The 27560-nt window shown below is 47.0% G+C and overlaps 1 protein-coding gene across 3 annotated transcripts in view; it reads right to left on the reverse strand.

The window, feature by feature from the left end:
- JCAD (junctional cadherin 5 associated) overlaps window positions 1-27560 on the reverse strand; it is an 81763-nt gene that overhangs the window by 22725 nt on the left and 31478 nt on the right. For 2 of the 3 annotated variants that reach the window (XM_037837960.1, XM_037837961.1), the window contains one exon: window positions 6273-6612. In XM_037837960.1, the coding sequence (XP_037693888.1) occupies window positions 6273-6553 (281 nt within the window). In that variant the 5' untranslated portion in view covers window positions 6554-6612. Of the gene's footprint in view, window positions 1-6272; window positions 6613-21407; window positions 21495-27560 lie in introns of those variants that run through there. The other variant, XM_037837959.1, reaches the window with a different exon arrangement.

Here is a 27560-nt window from a genome sequence, read left to right on the forward strand (position 1 = left end):
GATCAAACAAACCTCCCAAGATGGGGGTCCAGAGTGCTGCGTCAGAGATTTCCCAGATTGCCCAGTCTCTAGTTAGTCATGGCTGCCACTCGATAACAGGAGATAATTACCAGTGTTTCTCGTGCCTAACTAGCAAAAATTTTTACCAGAATTCCCAGGGCTAAGCAGAGAAGAACCTATTATGGCGTGACTCTCAGATTCAAACCTCTTCTGTGTTATTTTACAACTTCCTATGACTATAATTTTTCAAAGGAAGCACATGAAGGAAACCTGACTGCCTGATAACGGTCCTTTATATATTTTAACGGTAGCTGTTCAGGTTTGCTAATGTTGCCATTAAGCAAAATACCAGAAATGGATTGGCTTTTATAAAGGGGATTTATTAAGTTGCAAGTTCATAGTTGTAAGGCCATAAAAGCGTCCAAACTAAGGCATCAATGAGAAGATACCTTCACTGAAGAATGGCCGATGGCGTCCGGAACACCTGTGTCAGCAGGGAGGGCACATGGCTTGCGTCTGCAGTTCCTTTGCTCCCAGGCTGCATTTCAAAATGGCTTTTTTCCAAACTGTCTCTGGGTATCTCTTAGCTTCTTCAGCTCCTGTGCATCTAAGCATTGGAGTCTTCTCAGCTTCTCGGGAGCAAACTCTGGGCTAGCATCTCCAAACGTCTCCAAGCATCTCCAAGTATCAGCGACACTGTCAGCTCTTAGCTTCTTTCCAAAATGTCTCTCTCAGCTGCTCTGAGCTCCTTCTGTTTGTGAGCTCTTTTATAGGACTCCAGTGATTAAATCAAGACCCACCCTGAATGGGTTGGGTCCATATTTCCCTGGAAATAATTTCATCAAATATTTCACCCGCAGTTGACTGAGTCACATCTCCATGGAAACAATCAAAAGATTCCAATCTAATCAACACTAATATGTCTGTCCCACAAGACTGCATTAAAGAACATGGCTTTTGGGGGGACATAATATATCCAAGCTGGCACAGTAGCTAAGCATTCTTTGGTTGTAGCTTCTTGCTACATGTAGAGCTAACACCTAGCTTTCCCCTTGCCCACTTTCTCTTTTTGCCCCTTAATTTCTGTGAGTGTGTTGGCCAGCGAGCCTTAGAAGAAGACAGCATGTACTTCAGTAGATAAACTTAGTTCAAACTGATGAACTAAAACAATAGTTCCCATTATAGTCTTTGAATCTAGATCTAAATATAAGCTCTCAGAAGCATCCTTTTTATATTACCAGAGAGAAGGGATGCCACCTATAAAATATTCTTAGTAAGTATCTGTTATATGGTAAAAACAAGGATGTCATGAAAATCTAGCATTAAATCATTTGATATGTAGAACACTGCAGTTTTACAGACATTCAAGGTTTTTTAACTATAAGCCTATAAATAACTGCGATAACATTCGACATGGTCTGTGTGTTGGGTTTTTTCTACACCATATGAATGACTTTCATGCAAAGCCTGCAGCCAGTTGCATCACCACAATCTGTTACTGAGACCATTTAGGAGAGGTTTAGCATCTAAACGAGTTCTCTCTGAAGCAAATGACTTGGAGAAGGAAATATGCTGGGTTTTAGAGTTTCAGTGACGAGTGAAGACGACATGTTTTGGGGTGCATGATCGGCTCCCCTGGCCTGGACCTGGCCTCATCCAGAGCCCCTGGTGAGGGTGCGGCTCAGCACCCATCTCTGCGTGCTCCCACCTGCCCTGTCCAATCCCCTCCCCTCCTGACTGGAGCAGGGTGCACACCCTGAGCAAGCTGGCACATCCTCCCGACGTCCAAACCTATCCGAGTCTTTGTCAGAAATTTAAACTAAGGGAAAAGGACAGTGGTCAGCAGGGGACCCTGGGATCAAAGCACTGTGCAAAGACAGAATAGAAGTCATTGGAGCCAAGTTTACTGGGACGCAGAGACCGACTCTGTTCCGTAGAGGAGGGTGCGGACGTGCAGAGGCAGATAGACGGCCACATGGGGACAGTGACAGGGATGCCACGAGCCCCCAGGGAGCAGCCGAGATCTGGAACCACCTCGAATGACAGTCTAATCCTGGACCCCACCTCTCTCATTCCCACTGCTGGTTCCCACTCCCATGAGGCCACTTCCTACCCACGGGTGGTCCAAGAGATTCTCCACCAGAGCCTCACAGCACCCTCTCCCTCCTCCAGGTGGGTTCCAGTTTCTTGCATCTGAAGAGTCCACAAAGGAGGGATGGTCAGCCTCCTGGGAGCTTTGCCGAGCCTGATTACTTCCTCCTCTCCCAAGAGATAGCATGTTGAGGGAGAAGCTGTCAACACTGTCAGCAGCCACTCACGGGCCCAGTGCAGGAAGCCAATACCCATCCTTCTCACCAGCCTCACCGGGTTCCCTCACTGGCAAATCCATGTCCACTTCCCTCCGAGTTGAGCCCTACTGAGTACTCAGCACTTATACAACTGCCTTGGCATATGCATATTGGATTGGGTCCACTGAATTTATATTTTAAAAAAGAGCTCTTACTAAATGCAGAACTCTATGTTAGGAACTAGCAGGATCAGAGATGAGTTAGATATGGTGTGAGCCTGCAGGAAGCTGACGATCCTGGGGCCAGCAGCAAGTGCTGGAAGGACACAGAGGAGAGTGTAATTAATTTCAACCGGAGAAGCCTGGAAAAGAAGGTGAACTGAGTCAGGCTCACTGGGGCAAGTTGGGATTCCCAGAGGGAGGTGGGGGAGCAGCATTGTGGGTGCTTTCCGGTAGGGCCAGAGGATGGGGGACACAGCAAATAACCCAGTGTGGCTGGCACATGGGGGTGGGTGAGGGCACAGGAGGGGTGGGTCAGGGTCTTGGGGTGGGAGAAGCCTGCCGTACCCCTCCAGCGAGCCAGGGTGACCATGCAGGGAGCTGCGCACTCGGGGTGCAGAGTCTAGCTGATAAAGTTCTCAGCTGTAAGACCAATGATGCATCACACTGATATTTAATTTTGTAACACAGTTTTATCTCTGATTATTAATTGAACAAACAAATGAGAATTGACTCCTGGGCCTGTCTCACAATGAGAGCCTGGGAGCGCTGCAGCATGTCACTTGCTCTTTTACCCCTGCTCATCCCAGAACTGTCTTCCTCTCCCCATCTTGGGGCATCTAACAACAGTCAAATCTTAGCCTCTTCAATAAGTTATGAAACCACCACTCTTCATGTTCGACATTTAGTCAAGGGTCCATATTTCTCTCTCTGTCTCTCTCTCTCTTAAGTTTTACTGGATATAACTGGATAACTGGTCCTTAAAGAAGAAACTGCTTTTCTAAGATGATGCTAATTATCAGAGGAAAAGAAACTCATCCTGATCGCTCTCACCAGAGCTCTTAGTGGTCCAGCCAAGCCCCAGGCTATGGACAACACCAATTTCCAGTAGCACAGCACTCAGCAATGTATTCGAAGCAGCACCAAGTTCCTTTCTCTCATTTAGGCCCAACAGGATGGACTCCTTCCACAGCTGCCCCAGGTAGGGAGGGAACTCAGCTGTGCTCCAAGTGCTGCCAGATGCCCATGTGTGCTGGGGGAGGGAGGGAGCTGGACAGAGAGGGAGAAGTGAATATCCAGCCCAAGACCCCCGTAAGGGGCCTCGCAAACTGAGCACCACCTCCCACTGGAGGAGGCCCATGGGGCACCAGCCTGGCGGCCTGGGGCTTGTGGCTGGAGAGCCAGGCTCTCCCCCACTGCCTGGCTGAGTGGCCTTGGGAGCCACCTACATTCTCAGGGCTTCGAGCTCTTCGTCTCTGTGATGACGAGACTGCCATCACGCCTAGGTGGCAGCCATCCCACTGGAAGGAACAGAATGACCTGCGTTCAGCCCTGGTCACCTGTCAAGCCACCTCTTGACCGCCCTCTTCCCAAGAAGTCCGGGGGATGTCGAGGACGGTCCTACAGTTTGGGACGCGCTCTCAGCAGACCTCAATCCCCTGGAAACTGAAGGGTGCGGGGACCCCGTGAAGCTTCCCCAGCACCCCTGATGCCTTGGATTTGGGTGGGGCCATGAGGCCCCCCACCCCTCACAGAAGGAATTCTGAAGGGGCCACGGTGAGTGACTGAACCTGGGACTTCCAACTCGTTCAGGTTCAGAATTCACATAAGTCACGATACTGTTGGGTTTTCTTTCTTTCTTTTTGTTATTTAATCTGTTAATTGTTAGCACCTATTTATTTTCTCCCAAATCACTTTTTATCTGATGGGGAAAAACTAATCTCCTCCATGCCCAACTCTCTGTCTGCCTCCTGTTTTCTCAGGGCCAAGTTCTCTGTCAGCTACTAAAGGAAGAAAACATCTTTTCTTCTCAACCCAGGAGGTCTTGCAGCTGGTCTCTGGCTTTGGGCACTGGCAGATTTTTGCAAACATGTATGTGTTTTCTCTTTTCTACCCTAGAAGGCAACCTTTGACTCCAAAGCTAACATACGCCTCTCTAATCAGCCAATCTGGACAATACGGGAGATAGGCCAGGCCTGTTCCACCCTCTGTCACCTGTTCAAAGACATCCCCGTGATATAAAGCTGCTTGTCGGAGCTGTCACTCCTGATGGGGGCAGGGCCTCCTGCACTCTGACTGGGTCTCCCCACCTGCAGACTGGCTGGTGGGCCCGCACGGTCCTGGGGAACCTGTTACCACCCAAGGCCCTAGAACGTCCTGGGCAAGCTGGATAAGAGCTCGAGAGCCGTATCGCCAGCACGGAATTCTAAAGGGGGCTCTAGAGCCTCCCACTCTGGGACCCAACTCTGATCTGGCCCCTCGAGTCTGAAGGAGGCCCCCACGGCCACCGTCTTCACCTTGACAGAAAGGAGCCTTCTGCTGTTTAACAGTAGTTACAATGGTGGGAGAGCTAACTGCATCCATCAGCACAGATCAACCGAGCATCGTGTGCCCGGAGCTGAAGCAAGCTCTGTGGGAAACACAAAACCAACAGGAGACAAGGTGCAAGCTTGATGCCCTGAAATCCACGCTGGAAGGAGCAGACATGCTCAGCACAAAACCGGAAACAGCCGGGTCTGTGCAGGAGGGAGCAAGGCTGTCCCAACCCTCAGCCAACTGTCCCAGCACAGCCGCTCCCCAAATCCAGGGCGGGCTCATCTGCCAGGGAACGAGGGAGCTGAGCCTGGGGCAGGGGTGGACATGGGCCCGAGTTCTGAAGGGCAAAGTTAAATGAAAGCACTTGCAAGTCCTTCTCCATTCTGGGGTCTCCTCCTACACCCGGCACTCCTGGTGATAACTCTTGCCCCTCTCTGCAGACATGGCTCTGACGTGGCCGCACAGTCTGCTTTCACTGCGCCGGCTATGAATGGCGGCTCCCACCTTCACTCCTAGGTGCGGGAGGCTCTGAACCATATGATCAAAGTGCTGCCCGATTCTGCCTGAGCTCTGGCAAGCAGCAGGCAAGATCCCCTCTCCAGAAAGCAGCTTCTCACCCAGGAGACGAGCTCCCTGCTGCGTTCACCTCCTTCACCCACCTCATGCCTGCTATGTGCAGTGACACGACAAGCCCCCCCCCCCACCCAGCCCTTCTTCCCCAACCCGTGCCCGGTCCCCACACAGCTTTAAAAAACAAACACAACCTGAGGAAATGACGATAAGGGTTTCCTCTAAGGAGAATTTAAGGCTCCTCTCCCAGGCTGCCTTGGTGGCCAGCTGCCTGCTAAATTTCCTTTTTTTTTAAACTGCTCTCTCTCTTCTCTCTCTTTTCCTTGGTAAGGAGACAGCCACAGATGCAGCTGTACCCAGTTGGGATCCACACACTGGGGCCAGTGTGTGCACAAGAGAAAGATGGGTCAGAAGCCAATGGAATGTCAATACACAAGAAGAAAGATTTGCTTCCTCACAAATGGAGGGGAATACATACCCCCTTTTAACTCCCCAAAACCTATAAAATATTGACATATATTAAACAAAAACCTAAATACAGTGAATGTGTGCATGACATGGACAAGCTCTTACAGCGTTTTAAAAGGGCACCTACCTGAGCACAAGGGAACAGAGGAGCAGAATGTGAAAATCAAGTGTCGAGCGTGATAGAACCCGTTTACTCAGCCACCATTTGTCGAAGGCCTACTATGGGCCAGAGCCAGTGCTAAGTGTTGTTGGAACATCCCAAGGACCCCAATGAAGAGAAGCTTCTTGTCCCTATCCCCCCTCTCCTCCCCTGGCCCCAGCCAAATACAAAGACTTGAAGGCGTCTTTCGTACATAAGCCATGGCCAAGCACCCAAATCAAAAGGAAACGCTGGGTTAACCCTGAAACTCACCCTGTGTCCGATGTTCTAGAAGCAGAAGAACTCAGGGGCTCTCGGTGGCCTCTAGGGGTCCCTCGGTGGCTCTGGGATGCGCCCACGTATCCCTGCCCAAGGGATTTCTTGACCTGTGCCAAAGCAGCCGGGTCGTTTTCAAACCCATTCAACACCCCCTGGCTGGCTCTAGTCCTTGCCACTGCACGCTGGTGCTCCTCGTAGTTATCCTCGCGGGCTGCCGGGAGGGTTCTTGACACTTTGTATCCATGAGAAATCAGGAGATCTTCCACGCTGTACATGGTGCACTGAGTCCCTCACAGCTCAGCGCATGGAGACATCCTAGAGGCGGGGCCTGACACTGAGGGGAAAGCAGAGAGCTCTGTGTTAGGGCTGCCATTCCTGTGTGGCAGGTCCGCCCGACACTGAGGCGGATCCTCCTCCTCCCTTTACCCACAGCAACCTAGACCTCAGGGCACGGCACCCGCAGAGGTGGCACAGATGATGGAGACGTGCGACTGCCCTGCCCGACAAGATGCCCGGTTTTATCTGTATAGACAGGGCAGACACAGCACTGGCTCCACAGGGTGTAGTGGTATCCAGAGGATCTCACCGCTGATGAATGCCTCTTCCAGAAAAGACCGGAGTAGTGTTTAAGCAATGAAATGACGAACAGTATCCACCATCCCCTATAAACAACAGGCATAAGGGGTGAGGACAAAATAAATACAGACCCTGAAGACACAATTACTACTTCATGTTTCTAAAAAGAGAACTACCAACGGCCAGCTCAATCTCATCCTACTTTCCGGCTTTCATCTCGTGGCTATCCCTTTTGCTATAAAAGGGCAGGGCGAGGTTTCTGATCAACATGTACCCTGATAGGCTTCAGAGGGGCCAACCGCAAGGGAAATCAGCCGCACTGGGGCTTAACCAGCATCAGAAAGAGATTTTAAGTCTTTAGGCGCATAATGAGATGACAAGCAATGCACTGAAGAGTTGCATATACCTGATCTGCTATATGTGCAATCGGAAGGTTCTCCTTTCCACATGAAACTGTGAAGAATCACATCTCTTCCCAGTGGATCTTGGAGAACAGTTTGGAATCTTTGAGCCAAGAGCATCCACACTCCAACCCTGCCACAGTGCATTAATTCAACAGTGGCCACTTCCCCCAAAGTGAAATACCCAAAGGCCGTGGCACTGACAAAGAACAAAAATGGAAAGACACCTACTTAAGAGAACCATGTGTGAAGACACATGTTGACTTTTACCCAAGAGACTCTCACTTCCTATGTCTTTCCCATATCAACTGGTTGTGAAACAGACTTTGGTTGGACAGAATCTTGCCCTGCCTTCCCAGAGATTGGGACTCTGGCTTGGGCAAGAAGCACACACAGCCAGCTCCAGTAAGAGAGCTCAGCCAGCTCCAGCCACTCTCCACTGGGGGACGGAAATAGAGCTGCAGCAGCCACCGTGAACAATGGCCAGGAAACGCCTGGGCCTGTGTGCAGGTGAAACAAAAACGTACGTGCTTCCTGACAATGAGATTTCGGACTTGGACACTGCACAGTTCTGCTGACCATACGGGTTCTCACTCTCCTCATGCCAGATGGCAGCCCAAACGTCTCAGTGGCCAGCGTGCTCAGTCTCAGACTTTGGAAGTCTGTAACTTTCCATTATGCACCTAGATGTGGTGGAAGGTAGACAGGCGCTGGCAGTTATGTGCTAACAGACAAATCTCTGTAGCAACCCTGCCATTCCTGACATACTCCCGCTAGATGTCTGTTTGGGATTCATATGGCTTGTGTCATTCACCTCGACAGAGATGGACGCTCCGGAGAAGCAAGCACTTGTTATTTTATTCAACTGAGCAGGTCACTGGGTTGGGTTGGCAGAGGAAAGAAGTCCTATTACAAGCTCCATGTGACTGAGTCCTACAACAAGGTTGGGTACATGGTGCTCCAGGAATATAAAACAAGTCCTCGGGGGCTGGGTCTTTGTTTTGTTCAGTATTAGATCCCCTGCATCTAGCACTTAGTATATTCCCAATAAATAATTGTTAAATGAATGCACACATGAGAGAAAGTGACACTTGAGCTGGGTTTTGAAGAATGACTAGGAGCTCGTTAGGGGACAGGGACTTGACATTTAAAATACACTTTGAGTATGATTATCCCCGGAATAAAGAAATGGCCTTGCAACAGGATTCTGGTGGCCCTGCCCAGGGTCCCTGGCTCACTGGCTCAGGCCTCACCACAGTTAGAGTGTAGGTGTCAGGACACTCAGGTTCTCTCTACTACTCCAGGCTCTTTAAAAGAAAAGCACATTACGCGGCACTTGCACTGGCCATCCAAGCTGCTGAGGCACAGGCCAGTGTCCACCAGGCGGCCGGAGGATGCTGCCTCCATGGTTACTGCTGAAGAAGAAATGGTCCTCACAAAACGGGGTGGGGGGGTGTCCTTTCTCCTATGAGGGATAGTGGAGCTGGTCCAATATGGCTAAGTGTGCATGGAAATTATATTTAGCAAGCCCATGGGGGAACCACAAACATCTCTCAGAAAAGGTTCAAACCTGTAAAAACCAGCACATGCCCTTAGAGGTCCGAGACCCGGAGTGTTCTGACTGCTGGGAGCTCCCAACTTGCCTTCATCTCAGAGGTTGGCAGCTGGTAGGGGACAAGAGTGTGAAGTGCATGTGCTTCCTTCAGCAGGCAGTGCAGAGAACGGGGCAGGAGCGGGGTGCGGGGTGAGCCGCAGGCCCTAGCGGACCCCCCAGATGGCTGTCCCCCGGCCTCCACCTCAGGGTTATAGGAGGTTCCCTCCTTCCGGGCCAGACGGTCACCTTCTCACCCCCAACCCAGAGCTGGGCTTCCACTTCCTTTCTGCTCCCCATGAAACTTTAACCACCTGCCCCGATTCAAATCTCTGGACATTCACACACGTTCCTAATCCTTCCCATGTTCAGCCTGCTTTCATGAGCATACTTGCCTAGTTACGACGGAACAGGCCCAGGAGAGGCAGCACTGTTGTCCTTGTTCGCCAATGCTGCCGGGATGCAAAACACCAGAAACGGGTTGGCTTTTATAAAGGGGGTTTATTTGGTTACACAGTTACAGTCTTAAGGCCATCGAGTGTCCATCAATCGGGCACCTTCACTGGAGGATGGCCAGTGGGTCCGGAAAACCTCTGTTAGCTGGGAAGGCATGTGGCTGGTGTCTGCTCCAAAGTTCTGGTTTCAAAATGGCTTTCTCCCAGGACGTTCCTCTCTAGGCTGCAGCTCCTCTTCAAAATGTCACTCTCAGTTGCTCTTGGGGCGTTTGACCTCTTTTACCTTCTCCAAAGCAAGAGTCTGCTTTCAACGGCCGTCTTCACTTGGTTCACAGACCCCAGGAGGGAACGATGACACGCGGGGGGAGCCTCAGGCGCCAATGAGTTGCTGGATTAAAAGGATGGCTGGCCGTGTTCAAGTTCCTTTCCCATCCTGAGATACCCGCATTCTAAGTCAACAGCATGTAATTCTCTCACCAGAGCACACCCATGAAACGTGCCAGAAACTAAAGGTCAAATCCTGCACAATCTTGATGATATATAATCATTAGAACAAGCAGTCATGGAGTCAGAAACCGGAATACAGGCTACCAGGACTGGGGCGGGAATAAGGAATGCGGAGTTACTGCCTAAATGGTACAGAGCGTCTGTTGGGGAGAAGGAGACGTTTTGGTAATGGATGGTGGTGATGGCAGCACATTATGAACGTAAATTAACACCACTGAATTATATGATTTGAATACGTTTAAAAGGGGGAAATTTTAGGTTGTATATATGTTACTGGAATAAAAATTTTTTAAAAAAATTAAAAAAAACACAGGACTGTACAACACAAGCAATGAATCATAATGTTAACTTTGTAGTTAACTAATAGTACAACTACAATAATATCCTTTCGTCAAACATGACAAGGATACTACACTCATGTAAAATTTTAGTAACAGGGAAAACTGCATGAGAGAGGGTATCTGGGAACGCTGTCTTTTATGCATGGTAATTTTGTAATCCTATACACTTTCTCTATTTAAAAAAAAAGATAAACTAAAAAAAAAACCCAATCATAATTCCCATTTTAACCACCTCAAAGGTTGCTGTAAAGAGCAAATTCATCCCCAAATTTGACACAGATGTAAGTTAACATCAGATTCACAACCTGGGAAGGGTGGTGTGCAATTAGAACAGTGTGGCATCAGTTATGGTCCTGGGTTCTCACCGCGGCCTGATGTAGATACCCAGGTTTGACTTTCGGCTCTGGGACAAGTCACTGAACTCGCCGAACCAAAGTTTCCCAATCTGCAGAATGGAGCTGCCGCTGTCTTCCCGTCTCACAGGGCTGCTGTGAGGGCCCAAAAAGCAAATCACTGTGCAGACTGAAGAGTATGGATCCGTATGCTATGATGGCTCTAGTTCGTCTTTGAAGGGTGACTTGCCTTGGGGAAAGATTTCACATTAGTAATTCATTTTCACCAAGCAGCCCGGGCCACCTCCTAATTCCTCCTGTGTCCTCTGGTATGTTACTCTCGATTTCCAACTTCACGCTGGCTTTCTGTCACCCACATTATCTTTTGCAAATGGACACTTCAACCTCCACCCATGCCACTTGGAACAGTAAATACTATTTCCTGGGCGTCTATAGTGTGCCAGGCACTGAGGTTTAATAGTGAGTAAGACAAATTCCTTGCCTGGAGGAGCCTACTGTATAATTGAGGAGACAGCTGGAAAACAGGCAATTAAAACCTAACTAGTGAGCGTGTCAGTGATGGGCCACGGCGCGGTGACAGGGATGAGGCGGGATGGCACACAAGGGGCCTTCAGCCAGGCTCTCAGGATCAGGGACTTCCGGAAGATGGCTTCACAGGCAGTCCTCCTCCAGGCTGCACGGGAAAACCAGCCCGTGAGTGAGATTTTAATACCAGCTCATCTAGCAAATTTTTCCCTTCACCACTTTGAATTTTTATTGTTTCCTCGTACCAGACACTCACAGCAGAACACCCAAAAAACTAGCCAAGGTGGTGTGCATACCTGGATACAATCTCAGGTAAGGAAGAAACTTCTAGTATCGGCTGGGCAAGGGCACAGCTTCAAGGGCACAGCGAATGTGCCCGCTTTCGGTACCTAAAGGGCAATATCTTCTTTTGCATTCGTGCATTTAAGGTCAACATAAGAGCAGACACTTCAACAGAACAGATTCTGAAAGTGGGGGCCTCCCTGTTTGGGAGGTTCCTAGGCAGGTAAGGTGACTTTTAAACTTTTTTTCAGTTTTACAGCAACACTCTGTAGGTACGTGCACACACATCAGTTGAAAATGTAAAGGGAAAATATTTATCCTTTCTGTACTGAAATGTACTGTCATAAAATATATTCTGTTTCTTTTTTTTTTTTTTTAATGCAGGTTATCACCCATTAAATTAATTTCATGATCCACGAATGGGATACACCATTTGAAAACCACTGTGCTCTCTTAGGATGTTGGACTCGATGACCTGGGACCTTTTTTCAAGTTCAAAGAGCCTATCAAGCTGAGAAATTCCTTGGTCTAACTAGTTCCTTGCCCTGGTCTCAACAGCAAATGCAGCCACTTCATCATATCAAAAAGTTACTTAATTCATAGCTACTAACTGAAGCGACTTTCCCAGTCCCGAGCTGAGAGCACAGGATGGAAAAGAAATATGTCTCTTTAAGGGAAAGCAGCCTCTTCTGCTCCTTCCCCCACTCTACCCAGGACCTACCAGGGGCTTGACACCCAGGGGACAACAAACACCTGTGTTGCAGACGGACACACAAACCCAGCCTTGCTGAAGCTGCAGGGGAAACGCCAGGTCCCTCAAAATAAAGTGCATCTTCGAAGCCACCACTTTGATTCTCTCTCTCTTTAGTTTGAGAAAGTCAGGAGGCAGCTTTTTTCTCCCCCTTTTGATTTCACTATTTTTCTCTTCAAATTTTCCTACTACTCTCTGACCCACATATTCCTAGAGTAAGTTCACCATTTCAAAGTCAAAATGAACAAAGCAGTTTAAAAACTCCACCGCCACAAGAAAAACTGAAGCCCACCAACAGGGACAGGGTCCCCTGATGGATCTATTTCCCAGGGTGGCAGAAGCAAAACTGTTTTTTCTCCTCTCTGCAGGACGCTCTGCACAGGCACAGAGAGAGGCAACAGAGGCAGTAAAAACAAAATGGGCTTTGAAATCAGAAAGACCCACTTCTACTAGGGAGGTGGCCTTTACCAAGTTATGTCTGAGTCTCAGTTTTCTCATCTGTAAAGTGGATGGCTCTCCTACTCATTCCAAGGACTGTGTACAACAATCCACATGAAATAAGTGGCTTGTGGGAGCTGCTGGGATGCTAGGATGGTGATTGCTATTAGTCTTTGTGGCACTATTTGTTTTTTTTGTTTTTTGTTTTAAATTTTTATTGTGGTAACATATACACAACATAGCATTCCCCCATCTTAGCCGCTTTCAAATATACAACTCAGCGGTGCTCCCTGCATTCACAATGCCATGCTACCATCATCACCATCCATTACCAAACCCTTTTCATCACCCCAAACAGAAACTTTGTCCCCACTAAGTATTAACCCCCCTGCCCACGCCCCACCCCCATCCACCCCTGGTATCCTGTAATTTTCTTTCTGTGTGTGTGGCACTGCTGTTTAACTAGAGAGAAAGCAGGGCTACACCAACAACTGATTCAGAGAATTCTCACCCGGCCTCCAGCCAGGTTCTCTGTATCTTGATCTTAGACAACTAGGGTTCAGTAGAGTGACACAAGCCTTTTGATGAAGACAAAATTTTAAGACAGGACACGGCAAGAAGAAACACTGGATGTATAAAAATCATACTTTCCTAAAAGAAAGATTTTGTACAGAGCATACAACTTTCACAGAAAAAAAAATTAAGGTCAACATAAGGTTTGGGGTTTTCCCCAATCTTCTGTTATGAAGATGTATATTACAAGCTTAAAAACTTATGCTGTAATTGACAAAGCAGCAAAGGAAAACACGGGTCATGCTGAGCCAGGTAGGATGATGGGGTTTGGTCCACATTCTCTTCTTATTCACCTCTAGTGGTTTAAATTACTCTTTCAGGGGATGAAACCAAAAAAGAAATACTTATTAGCATGCAGTCTCTAATTAGGTGGCTTAGGGAGGGTGCAGGAAAAACAAAGCTGAAAAGCCATACTTTTCTGGGTCAGGGGTTTTGTTCATTTGACTGATTCATGATATGACTAGGTTTGTATTCTCCTGTTACCTTTTTTTTTCCCCTTGAAGGATGCTTCTGACCAGGTTGCAAAGTGCTCAAAATACCTCTCCAGTAGACGCACAAGTCTCTGTTCTCCAAGAATATCTCCCAATAAACTCTATCCACATAAGCCACAAGGAAGAGCCTGCCCTGCAAGAACACACACACAGCCTCCGCTGCCACCTGGAATGAGCCGGATACCATACCAGTCACTTGGCACACTCTATTCCATTTTATACTCCCAGCAAAATTCCTGATACAGTTACAACTGTCCCAATTTTACAGATGAGGAAGCTGAGGCTGAGTCCAGTGGCAGAAGTGATTTGTCTAGTGCCAAAGCCCATGCTAAGCCTATCCATCTATATTTCCTTCCTTAACAGCAACAAAAATTTCCTAATTTACTAAATTATGCATAAATATAAATAAGGGAAGATGGAAACCATGGTAGCATCAACATTTTTTAAAAAAAAGAAACTGTATATTTAAAAAGAAAAAACCTCCTTATGCTCTGGGATTAGGAGGGCTTGTCTAGATAACTCCGCTAACGCGCGCACACCTGTGCACGCACACGCCCGTGCACGCACACACACAAAGGTAGATGCCTCCTTGACTACGATGTCTTGACTGCAGCACTAGTATTTTTTTTTAAATGCCCAGCGATACGATCTGTTCCCAAATATTCCATGCAATTGTTCTGTGACCTGCAGAACTCTGTGATCGGGCTGGCTCTCTGACTCTCCATCAGTAGCATGGAGCTGCCACAAAACTTGTGTCAAACTGAAAAGTGAATCTACTACATACATGATAAATGGTGGAGGGATGAAAATTTAGAAGGAAAAAAAAACTAAATTCTAAAAGAAAAAAAAAGTATATAGAAATAGCCCCCTCTTAACCTGAAACATCAATAGAACTTGGATTTTCTCTGAGTAGACAGTGGGAAACCACAGAAGGGTCTGGGCAAGGCTGAGGCAGCTTCAACGTGCACTGGCAGAAGCACACAGGACTAAGGTGACTTGAGCAAGGAAATGAGGGAGGACAAGCAGTCGGAGGAGGGCAGGAGCAGTGGAGACGCACATAAAAGGAATAAGGAGAGTAATTTTCAAGGGAAGAATTTTCAGCAGTTGATTGGAGCAATGGTCACTTCATTAACAGAAAGATAGAAATCTAAAAGAACTATGGTTTGAAAGATGGTAGGTACTCTGCTTTTGATTGAACTAAACCACTCCCAGAAAATTTTCTTTTTCCAAAATCACTGTCAAATGGATTTTCATCCAACTTGAATTATTTGTGCCTTCCAAAGCACCTGAGTGGTACCACTTAAAGAAATCTTATTCTTACTGTGTAGCAGGTTTCTAAGGCCTTTAAATGTGAGCTATATCACTTAAATTCAAAGGGGAGGGTTGAATAATTTAGGGAGCTGTTGTTAATGACCCATTAGCCTGTAAGCATGGAGTTATCCCCGACCCCCACCCCCATATTGTAGGGGTGAAGTTGCATTTCTCCATGTTGTTCAGTATGTATCTGTCAGGTGGAATTGAACTAGAGAAAAGGAGAGGACCTCTTTGGACTTCAGTCTTCTTCTGAAAGAGTAAAATGAGAAAGTTGAACCAGAGGTTCTCTAGGGTCCTTCTAGCTCTAGAAATCTCCCCATCTCCCCAGCCAGTTCTCCTCTGAGAGGCACAACGTGCATTTCCTAATCAGCTGGCCACAGCAGACAGCGTAGCCTATGGCCATGGCAGTGAACAAGGATAAACAGGTCACAGCAGACAGAAGCTCTGACCTTGGCCTCACCAGCAGCCTGCCCAGGCTGACCAAGAGAGCACTAAATGGCCACACACTGAGAGGAAGAGGGCATGGGGTTGGTGGGGGGACGTGGCAGGGCAGTGGAGTCAGGCCAGGGAAGTGCCACAGCTAGCAATCCCCCTCCCAAAGTTACTCCAACATAAACTGCTCAAGACACTTGCTTTGCACTGGATGGGCCCGCGGGCACTGGCCTACGTGCTGGAGAAGAGAAAGACATTTAAGACCCAGCCAACCCCCTCCCTTGCAGATGCCATCGTGGAGGGAGTATTATTTCAGTTATGGACCTTCTCCTCATTAGAGCCTGAGATTAACAAATGAATGTGATTTAACAGGTACCAATTTCTCTTCTCTTTATAAAAATATTTTTATTCTGTTACTTACAGTTATAAGCTCCCCAAGACAGTGAAATGAAACAAAATTAATATGCTTATTAAATCGACAAGAACTGTTCTTTTTAAATTTGCCTAGAACCTGAAGTTAAAATAAAGGAAAGAAATGCCCAATGAAAAATATGTTCACCCTCACCTGTCATCAAAGAAATACCAAATAACCAAAGTACCGTCATCCACTTATCAAATTCCGGGAGCTTTTAGAGAGGGACATTTGTGGCTGGTGTGGGCAGGGTGAGCTCCACAGACTCTGCCTCCTATTTAGGGGCACACGGACACTGTGAGAGTCTGTGTGCAAATGGGTGTCGCCTTTCTTAAAAGTGATTAAGTGGTATGTAATAAGCCTTACAAAACTGGAAACCCTATGAGCTAGTAATCCTACTTCTTGGATCAACTCCAATGAAATAATCAGAGATGCACACGAAGTTTTATACAAGGTACTCGCCCAAGTTTTATTTATGGGAATGAAAAATTAGACTGAATGTCCATTTAAGGGATGGTTAAAAATTCTGGTGCATCCACAGGTGGACCATAATAGGTATACGCACGTAGAAAATTATGTTTTCAAATACCTAGTGTGCAGGGAAATGCTCACGATACCATGTTAAATAATAAAGAAAAGGATGCAGAACTTGAGATGCAGAGTGTGATTCCAATTTCACTTATACACATATGCACACAGAGGGGGGTAAACACCAAAGGACACCTACCAAAACAGTGGTGCTGGACTGTTTTTCATTTCCTAATTGTACGTGACTATATTTTATGATGTTGTTTCTACCGTGAAATGTATTAGGTCGAACCATATGAAGTTGTCATTTTGCGAGACAAAATGGTCAAATATTGGCAATTTCATATGATTTAACCCAATATTACTTCATCATCATCAGAAAAGACCCTTTAAAAAAAGAAAGAGCCGATTAAGTAGCATTAGGAAAAGATATCTCTGAAAACATATTACATATTCGGAAGACTCAATGACAATCAGAGAAACACTGAAGGAAAGAATACAGAGTAAATTACATGAGGTCCTTATATATAGCACACGTGTCTTATCTGCTACAGAGAATCCTAACCTGTTTCCAGTAGGCCTGAAATCACCTTTCTGCTGACAAAATCTAATACAAGATTGCAAACAGCATTCTAAAGGTCTCGTTAGACATTGTTACTCCTTTAAAAAGCCCAACAACTTCTAAGTGGCATTCACTGACATTCCATACTTAAGATGTAATTGGTCCCGCAAATTGTTGGCAGTTCAGCGTAAATATTTCTTCAACTGACAACTTTTAGGTCTAATGTTATGATTAATATATAACAAAGTGCTTTCTTTAAACAAGAGGTAAATAGCCAAGACATAAACAACCCAGAATGGAGCATGTTGCTAACTGATCCACGGATTTTTAACGCTCTCTACAGCTTCTTATTCTTTTTTTTTTTTTTTTTTAACAATGGCAGAACTGAGTATTTTATTATTAACAACAGGCTTGCCATTTCCCTTTTCTGTCTTAATAATTAAATAAAGAAACTCAACAGTTCCAGTTGAAGTTCTGGGACAATGAGTTCCCACAAACTGTTGTTCCTGTACCACACTATGGGCTGATTAGCCCTGCCAGAGCCCGAAACACCTTAAAATCTCTTAAGACTTAATAAAGCATATTGAATCTGTGAAGTAATCATTTAATAAGGCAACTATCTAAGATCAAAAAGACCCTCAACGCTAATGTTGCTGGGTTGGATCAGTGTTGAGGCATAGATTCAAAGGGAGAGACAGAAAAAATGTGCCAAATATTATGTGCTTTTTTCATAAATATTACCTGTTCTGACTCCTCTTTTTTGTTTTTGTCCCAACACCTTAGGTGCTGTCACACACGCACACACAACACACACTCACTCCAGCCTTCTCTTTCCCCTCTGGATTCTGGATCTCCGACCATTACCCTGGCTTCCTCAACCCATTTTCATGATACCCTAAGTACCTTATTGACATTTCTGAAAGATTAGAAGCCATTAAGAAATGGCTGAAATTGAATCATACTTTTAAAATCTGGGACTCTGGGCTACTTGCACAATTAACTGTAAAACTTAAAACAGGTTTGAAATTTATTCCGCTACCATTCCATATGTCAAACTCTACAAAAATAACTGTAAAACTTAAAACACATTAGAATTTTATTCCACTATCATCCTATATGTCAAGCTCCACATGTAAAGATTCCTAAGGTATTCTATTAAACTTGTACCAGTTTTTGGATTTTAAATCCTTTTAGAATTAAACATGCAAGGCTTTCTAAGACTGTTAAAAGTTGGAATGATTTCATGTAACTTTTACAGGCTGAGTGGCTTTCTAATTACAAAAGTTCATATAAGTATTCCAAAAGTAAACACTGCAAAATTCAGTACTTAAGTAAAAAGTAAAAGTTCCCAGAAACCCGGCTGTGCCAAGCAACCAGCAAGTTTGGCTTCTAGTTTTCCACCCATTCTTCCCATACATATACTTGCTTTCTTTTGTTTTTCCCTTTTTGAAATATACCTGTGTCTCTTCAAAACGGTATCTAAATTCATTCATTTACATACAAAAGAAACAAGCTCCACAGAGAAGCTTTTAAGAGACTACCAATAAGCAGCACACTATAAGGATAATTAGTGCTTTGATAATACACCGTTGCCACTTTGGCCAAGCTGTCCCCAACTATCCATAGAAAGTTGTTGGAAAATATACTGAGTTAAAGAAAATAAAGGTAATAACCCAAAATTAAAACATAATACCACAAATTCAAAACAAGATCGTTGAGGTTTCAGTGACTAGGGATTTTCTGTATTTTTTTAAGAGACACCTTCGTGTTTGAAGGACATATCAAAGGATTGGGAGATTGTCCTACCCTTCCCCAGATTCTGGCTTTAGCGAGTGAAGGTCCCTCGCATTCTTTAGGTCAACAGGCCCTTGAAACAAAGCACAATGGCCAGGTTTTAATGAGTGAGATGACCCTTCCCATCCAAATGGTGAAAAACAACATCTGCTAAAACCCAAATCAACTGAAGTACTGGGTTCAGCAATAAGCCTAGAGGATTTCGGAGCCGTGGGCTTTGCTTATCAAAATAAAAACCACAACAGAACAATTGTTTCCATCTCAACCCTCGGTGTTCCCAACTCTCTCTAGATTAATCAGCATGGAGGCTCGCCAAGTGCTCAGGAAGCCTGGATTCCGGTAGGACGGTTCTGTCCTCCCAAACCAGAGAAGGCCCTTCCAGCAAGGTCAATGAAAACCTGGGGAAACCGCACACTCCTTGGTCTTCTTTAATGAGAATATTTCTAGGATTTATTTTTAAATTGAATTTTTAAAATTAGACCCCAAGGATCTTAGCATATTTCCATTTTTTTTTAACTGAAAAACTGGTGCTTATTTATTTTCCTTGTATACCCGCCACCTCCAGTTAAATTGTGTAGCTATTGAACAATACCCTATAGCCACTGGAATCTGACCACTGGGATGAGTTACGAGATAAACTCTGATTAGTTTGTCAAGCCCTCCAGAATGAGTGGACACAGTCATTTTAAGTTATGTTCCAAGGGGTGGAAAAACAAACTTCTTTTTTCATTTCTGAAACAGGCTTCCTCCACCCACCCAAACCTTCTAAATCTCTTGGGCCTCGCCAAGGGCCTGACCTTCCGAGGATGAAGTTCTGCCCGAGGAGGGCCCAACAGATTAAAGGCCTCTGTTCAACAAATATTTGCTCGCCCACTCCAGCCAGAGTCAAACAGTTTGCTCCATGCTGCCTGGCAGAGGAAGACAGATCCTTCCTGGAGCTTACTCAGCTGGTGGCTAAGAACTGGACATCTAATACTAAGGTAAATAATTGACTCTGAACCCAAAGGACATTATGGAAAACCTAATGAATTTACCAAACTCCCAATTTCACATAAAAACCACCCTAAGTGAAATAGAATCTGTGTATGATTAAAAAAAAAACAAACACACACACACACACAAATCCTTTACACATGCTTGCCTTGCTGAATAGCCTCACACCAGTCATCTTAAATTCTAAAACTGCTTGACATAAGGCACAATTTTTCTGAAGTTTTACCTGGGTTTGGACCGTCTGCTATCTGCCAAAGCATCTCTTCTTGCCTGGATCCCACTCCCCTCCCAAAGAACCTCTCCCCTCTCACCCCCAAACCCCATCTTCCAACTCTCACCCCAAATCCCTGGGATGCCTATTATTTGCAAATCGGAAAAGACAAAACCTCGAGAAGGAAAAATTCTTCGGTGGAAGGAACATAACATCAGAGTATCATAGGCAGAAAGAACCTCGGGGCTGTGTGATCTGCACAGTCCCAAGCCCTGTCTCCAAGACAAGGCCAGGCAACCAGGCTAGGTGAGGGGGCTGCGGCCCGGCCTGGGGGTGGGCGAGAGCCTGGCGGGGGGCGATGGGGGGTGCAAAATTGCCTAAACCCGCTCCTCGAAGTCCTCCATTTCTAGAGAGTGTGGGTGAGCCAGGCTCAGGGCATGCCCAGGTGACACTGCCACGAAGTTCTCGATTTTATTTTTTCTTCAGTAAAAGAAACCAGGGCTTCTTTTTCAACCCGCCTGCTTGGTTTCGATCGCGGGTGACAAGGGGCGAGGGCTGCGCTTTTAACTGGCGGTGCCGAGCGGCGGCCGCGGCGGGGCACCCAGCAAGACCCCGGCGTCTCTGATGGGGCGAGGCGGGAAGCCGAGACCCGCCTGCGGAGATCGGAGTGCGGAGACCTCGGCGGGCTCCACATCCCATAAACGAGCTGAGTAACGGGATTTACGGCACTCCTAGACGGGGGCTCTTTCCTTCCTCCCACTCTTTTTAAAATTTAAACAATTACAAACAGCCGGGCCGGGCTGCCCGGGACACTTGCTGGGGGCGCAGCCGCGATTAGCGCCCTAATCCCCAGCCCTGACCCGCCGGGCGCTGGGCGCGCGCAGGGGCCTCGGAGGTGACGGCCCCCAGCCCGTCCCGGGTCGCGGCCCCCAGCGGGTTCGGCTCGGGACGAAGGGCCCATCGTCCCGCGGGCAAGTCCGAGCTCCGGCCCCGGCGCGGGCAGGGGGCACCGCGGACACCAGGGGGGCCGGGGGACTCTGAGGATCAGAGGGGCAGATGTCCAGCCCGGGGCAGCGGCGCGGACGTCCCCACCAAGCCGGGGCGCGCGGGCGACGGAGGAGGTGGGCTGGACCGGGCGCTGGGGGTTGGAAGGGGGGAGCGCCTCCCAGAGGGGAGCGGGCGCCCCCCGCCCCCGGGGCCCTCCCCGCGCGCAAGGCGACGCGAGCGCCAACGCCAGCCGCTGTCCGCGAGCCGGACCGTGGGCCCCGGGGCGGCGCGCAGCCGGGGCACCCCCGCGCTCCGGGCGGGGCACCCGAGGGCCAGGGTCTCCCCTTCCAGCCCAGCAGGCGCCTCCCCACCGCAGGGCTGAGGGCCCACCGCGGTCTGCTGCCGGACGCTGCACCGCGCGGGGCTCCGGGAGGGGCGCGCTCGGGGGTCCCGGCACCCCTAACGCCGGGGCAGGCGGGGAGAGGAGCGCAACCCTGGGCTGTGGAAGTTGGGGGGAGAGGGCGGGAGATGGGGGCGAGGCCCGCCGAGGGCCGTGGGACTGGGTTCCACGGAGGCCGGGAGTCAGCAGGGGCGAGAGACGCTGGGACTCACCGAGCGACTCCCTCATGCTGCCCAGCGCCGCCGCCACCGCCGCCGCCGCCGCCGCCGCCGCTCCGGCCGGCCCGGGACCAGCGCGACGCGCCCCGCCCGCGGCGGCCGCTGCCGAGCATGCCCGGAGCCGCCCCCGCCGCCCCGCCCATCTCCCCGCCCCTCCCGGCCGCCGCCCCGCCCACCTCCCCACGAAGCCCCGCCCATTTCCCCGCCCCGGCCTCCCGGTCGCGCGCCCGGGCTCCCTCCGCGGGAGGGCGGCCAGGGTTCCGGAGCCGCGCGCGCCGGCCTCGGCCTTGCTGCGCTGGGTCGCGGCGGAAGGCGCGGGTGGGCTGGCCACCCCTCCTTCTCTTTTCCTGTCACTAGGGTTAGGACCTCTCCAACCCGGAGCGAATGTCCACACTTACACTCAAACACCCGCACACAGATGCACGCACGCGCACACACACACACACACACACACACACACACACAAACTTACGTAGGTATACATAACACACAAACGCACAATCATCCACTGTTGCACGCGCACAAAGACTCCCACATACAAACAGACCTAGACACAAACACAACATCTACACACAATCACACACTTACACAAACACGCAGATGGATGCAACGAAGAGTGGAAAACTGCGGACAGCTTAGTGTTTGGAATTTGCTTCTTTAAAAAAAAGGGGGGATCTAAGAGTGGTAGCCCTAGAGCTGTAAGGGACCCGAGAGCTCAGGCGGTGCATCCTCTCCTGTGACAGATTAGGACACTGAGGCCTAGAGTATGATTTGTCTAAAGCCAAGAGTAGGAGGTGGCCAGCGGGACCATTCAGACAAGAAAGAACATTGCCTGACTCCTGAGCCACGTTTTTCTCTTGCAGCAGGGGAGGGCAGACATATTTTACTGCTGCCTGGGTCTGCTCAGGGACAGAGAGATGAGATAAAATGTTAAACTTTGCTCCTGAGTTGGGGAGTGCCAAAAGGCTGGTCAAATCCACCAAGGCAAAGATGGATGGCAGAACCAGCAGGTTGTCCTACAAAACGAGTTTTCGAAAAACCATTTAGCCACAGCATGGATTTGGGACTGATAGCTGCCACAGCCGTGACAATACCTCAAGATTTCCTGCCTACGCAGGCTTTTCATCTCTTTCAATCCTCGCCACACTCCTAGGAAGTGGGTGCCACTCTACAGACGTGGAAACTGGGTCTCAGGGAAGCACTCAGGCTGCGAAATCAGACCCGAGACCTTTGCTTTGACCCACTGAGTAAAGGCCCTGGTTATGGGGCACATGCAGTCTAGCAGAGCAAAAAGACCAACTGCACTATTTTTGGAAAAGAATGGCTGATATAAACAAGTGCTGTATTATGTGTTATCGACAGTGCAGGTGAAGAAACCAGATGGGGGAATTGGGGGGCAAGGGGGTGGGCTGCATGGCCAAGTGCTTGAGTCTGGCAGCTTGGGTGCCACCCTGGGCTGCTGCTGCCACTTTCTAGACATGTCATTTTATTTCTCTTCACTTATTCTTCCTCTCTAACAAAAGGGGAGAATGCTGATACCCACCTCCTAGGAAAGTCATGAGAATTAAACGAGAGAGCAAGCCTTTTTGACACCTCATGCAGTGCTTGACACATTTTAAGAATGCAGAAAATGCCAGATACTACCACGAGCACTTGTACTACTAGTACAGGCTGGGGAAGTAAGATGAGGAAGAAAAGAAAAAGCAAAAGGAAATGCAGGGTGCTTTTCTGAGGAATCCCAGTCATTAATGGTGGAGACACTGCTACTTATCATCAGAGCAGATTTCGAGGATGGATTGCTGCAGTGACATCTCGGGTTACTGTTTTTGCTCAATTTGTCAACTCAATGAAATCACTTTTCGTTGTCGTGGGGTATCCATATGTGCCGAGGTCTGTGCAGCCATGGACAGAGCCAAATGTTCCCCAAGATCATTTATCAGTCGGTGACTTGAGATTAGAGCATGTTTCCCCACAGAACAGTGTTGTTTTGTTGGGTTTCTGGGTCAACCCCAGAAAGTTTTATAATGTAGCTGAAATGCTGTGTAGTTGCCGTAGAAAATATTGTGGCAATACCAGGGACTAAGCTAAATCAAATCAAATAAAGTTTAATAAGAAAGAATGTGTTCACGGAACGGTTGGTAAGAGCAGATTCAATTAGGGGAGGGCAAGGACAACAAGATCCTGGAGATTCTGAAGAAGACTACTTGACAATTGCAAAGATTCTCTGCTGGTTGTTGGACACTGGCTCTTTATCATGATGACCTCATTTTGAAATGTGTGGCTTCCCTCTTCCCAGTACTGGATCTCACTCACCCGGCTCTGAGGCTTTCCAGCCCTAGTGAAGGCCGTTGCAAATGAACAAGCAAATGAAGAAAGAAGGAAAGGGGTGGTGGGGGGCGAGAGAAAACCAGAGAAAGATGGGAAGTTTGTCGGAAGACTTGGGAGAAGAATTATGAAGAGGGAGGAGCGCAAGGTTTAAAGATACATGAGTATGAGCAGGTGATTTTCAGAATTATAAAAGGAGGATAGTAGGAGGAAGACAGCAGTAAAGGGGAGTATGGCAGTTCCTGAAATAATGGTAGGAGGTGGTGAGAAAAATCCACTGGGCCACTGGTCTTCCAGGACATAGACATAGAATGTGGGGGTGAGATGTGAGAAACCAACAATACATATACACATTAACGTAGTTTTAGGTTATATCATGCATTATAATACATGTGCATGCATACATATATATACACATCCAAACACACATAAACATATGCATGTAATTAAGTTTATAGAAAAGAGGGCATTTTTTTCTTAAGCCAGGTCTTTGTAACTCAGAAAGCGCCTGAGTAAGTTTTATTTCAACCATTAGAAGAAACACTTTTCTTCTCCTAATTCCACCCACTCCACTTGCCTGCAACTTCAGTCCCTTTCTCCTACCTGCTTGATTTGGGGAGATTTAAACATAGAGGGAAAAGTAGCTATTTGTTTCTATGATGCAAAATAGAAAATATGATTTAAAATCACTTTTAGCGTGACGCTGGTGGAAATCTCATCCTGCCCCGGACACTCAAATGGCCCCTCCTTCCTCTGAGTCCTGCAGAAGGGAACTCACAGTCTCAGGAAGGAGCTTGGGTGACTGAGTCATCAGAGATGTGAAATGACCAGAGAAAGAATGCTTCATGGCCTGCTTAAGAAATTAAAAAAAAAAAAAGAAAAAAAAAAAAGACAAAGCTCTTGGTTCTTTAATTCATTGCCTTCTAAAGGAACTGGAGTAACTCTCCTCCCTCCCTGAGCTAGAGTTCTTCTCTGAGGACCTGCTATAAGGTTTCCTTGAATGGAATAAGACGTTCTTGGATGTTTCTCTTAGTCTGTCAAACACTATCCAGTGTCATTTCTAAAACACTGATGTTCTAGAAAACTTTGAAGTCTCTCTTATTGGTTTGTTCAAGAAAGTCTGAAGATAATGGCTATACAAAAACTATAGGGAGTTTTATGTCAACAGCCAATAAAGCTTGTGTTTAGAATTTTTTGCCTATTCTTTCCATTTTTACAAACATTCTCCAGTGTTTAGATATTGACGACATGCATGAGTCAGAAGCTATGCTGCATAATTATTTTTAACCATAAGTTAGAACTCTTTTTCCTTGGACTACCTACTTCAGCCTCAGTTGGGGGATTTGGTTAAAAGCCAGGTTCGTGGGCATCCTTGTGACGTTCAGAATCAGAATCTCTAATTTCTATAATTGAGACTCTGGAATCTGCATGTTAAATAAAAGCCCAGATGATTCTCACATGCACTAAAGTTAAGAAGCAGGGTTAGGGGACAGGAAATAAAAAAAATATGTCAAGAACCTGACAGAATGAATGGTCCATAATAAACACCCAAAAAACAGGAGCCATCAACATCATCATATAATGCCGAAAAGGACTAGCACAGCAATGCCTCTTGTGAATAAAGAACAACATGCATTAGGTGTTAACTATTGACTGAGAGTTTGGGGCACTAACCTGCACAGAAAACTTGCAACCCGGAGGTTAATAAAACAGAGCAAATGTTTTCCAGTCATATACCTTTGCTCTGAGGTGGCTGAATCTGGGATGGTTACTGCACGAGCAAAATCATTTCCTAACTATTTGCTCTCTTTTTGTCAGCTACATGTTAATGACAAGCAGCCCTCCTGCCTCTCTCCCAAGCACGGGGTTGCTGTTTATCACTGCTAGACAGAATAGTTGAAGCATCTCCTGGCCTGCAGTGTGCAACTCTTTAACTCAGAAGGAAAATCCTGGAGGGTTGCTGCCCTTCAAGGGATGCCAGTGGCTGGCTGGGTTCCTGCTGTGCAGAGGGGACACCAGTGCTTCTTCTAGAAGACATACATCTGGCCAGACACCCCTGGGCCACCTTTCTCGCTATCATGTACCAGCTTATTCGAAAATCATGCAAAACTAACCAGAGCATTTTATTTAATCCTATATGACATTTTATTTTTAAAATGGGAACCATTAACTGCAAGGAAATGCTTCCATATGCAGAGAGAATGACTTACCAGGCTTCCATAAAGTCATCAGTGGCAACACAAAAATGACTCCAAGGTGTTGGGGAGAGTTGACATCTTAACTGTCATTTAATGCTTATGGGCCAGGCTCTTGACCAGGTCTTGACTTATATTCTCCCGTGAACATAAGGGTAGAATTTATTGACAAGGTTGTGTATTTTTGAAGTAGTTATTCTAGTTGAGTGTTGAAGAGAATGTACAGCTCTTATAAAAGAAAGCTTTCCTGATCTTGTCTGCCTCCCTAAAACTTCCATAGCATTTTATTTATTCTTCTTGTAGAACATTTATCATGGGACACCTTGAATTTGCTTTATGGACATACATATTCAGTTCTGCTAGTAGGTTCTGAGTTCCTTGGCAGAAGGCACTGCTCATCCCTCTGTCCACGGCAACCCAGCCCCATACCTTTAGAAAGGCAGATGACACAACTATCTCTTGGTTTGGATTGTTGGACATCTCCAAAGTACAAATGGCCACTTAAACTCACATTGTGTAAATGCTGAGGTATAAACCTTATCATCTGAGTGGGGTCAAAAAAATATCAGCTGATGTCCAAGAGTTACCGAAGGAAGAAGACACAAAATGGCCAGCACTTGAAGAAACAGTCTGGATTTTCTTGAATTCTTTGTCTATTTGTTTTAAGTCTATTTAGGGTTTTACATTTGCTTTTTCCACGTTCTACATGAAACACAATGTATCGTCCTAAAAACACTGTTTGTCTGCCTCTTAAGTACCTGGATGATGTGTTTATCAAGCAGATATCATGCTATTTATGGGTTTTGCTTAATCCAACAAAAATTAAATTTTCTAATAGCAAATAAAATTAAAACATGTGAACAAGAGAGACCAGAGAAGATAATTAGTGGTCTGCAAGGAGGCAGCTAATTGCCATGAAATATGAGTCGGAGACAAGAAATTAAATCAAGTGAAAGTCAACCTTTCATCAGCAGTAGTCGGAAAATAGCAATAAAACCTAAGCCCAGGGTGTCATCTAGCTAGAACAACTGGTTCGTTTTTCTAAGCTCCCACGTAACTGTTGCAATGTTTCCTTTGCCCCCTCTAGCCTCCCCAGAGAACGTGGGGCATTTTCCCAGTCAGCACGGATAAGGTCCGGCAGGACACTGTGTTTCTAGACAAGCCACCAGGAGGGTCTCCGTCCCCACGTGGGAACTCGGCAAAAGCCGAGTGAAAGGATGACAGGCTGAATTGAGGGCCTTTTCAAGTCAGCGGGGAACTGCATGTACTTTTTCATTTTTTCCAAACTAGAGAATGCATTAATTCTTTGTCTAAATATTTGTACAGTTTTCCCTATAGCTTTTGATACCTGGAATGTGTACTAGAACTTTTGTTGAAACTACCGAAGACCTGGAGGTTACCATAACTAACTAGTCACAGATGTAGTATTAAGTCCAACTCTCTCTTTTTGTCTCTCTGCATGACATACACTGGAGCCATGATAATAAAATTCTGGGAACTGATGCTATTTATAAATGAAATAGCTGTCTTTTCCAGAGAAAGACACCTTCTCCATAGTTAGAGGCCACCTGTTTATTTAATGAGGCGGTACATCTCTTTCATTCTGAATATGGGGTCATGATGGATT

Source organism: Choloepus didactylus, chromosome 5 (genome assembly GCF_015220235.1).
Source record: "Choloepus didactylus isolate mChoDid1 chromosome 5, mChoDid1.pri, whole genome shotgun sequence".
Lineage (NCBI taxonomy): Eukaryota > Metazoa > Chordata > Mammalia > Pilosa > Megalonychidae > Choloepus > Choloepus didactylus.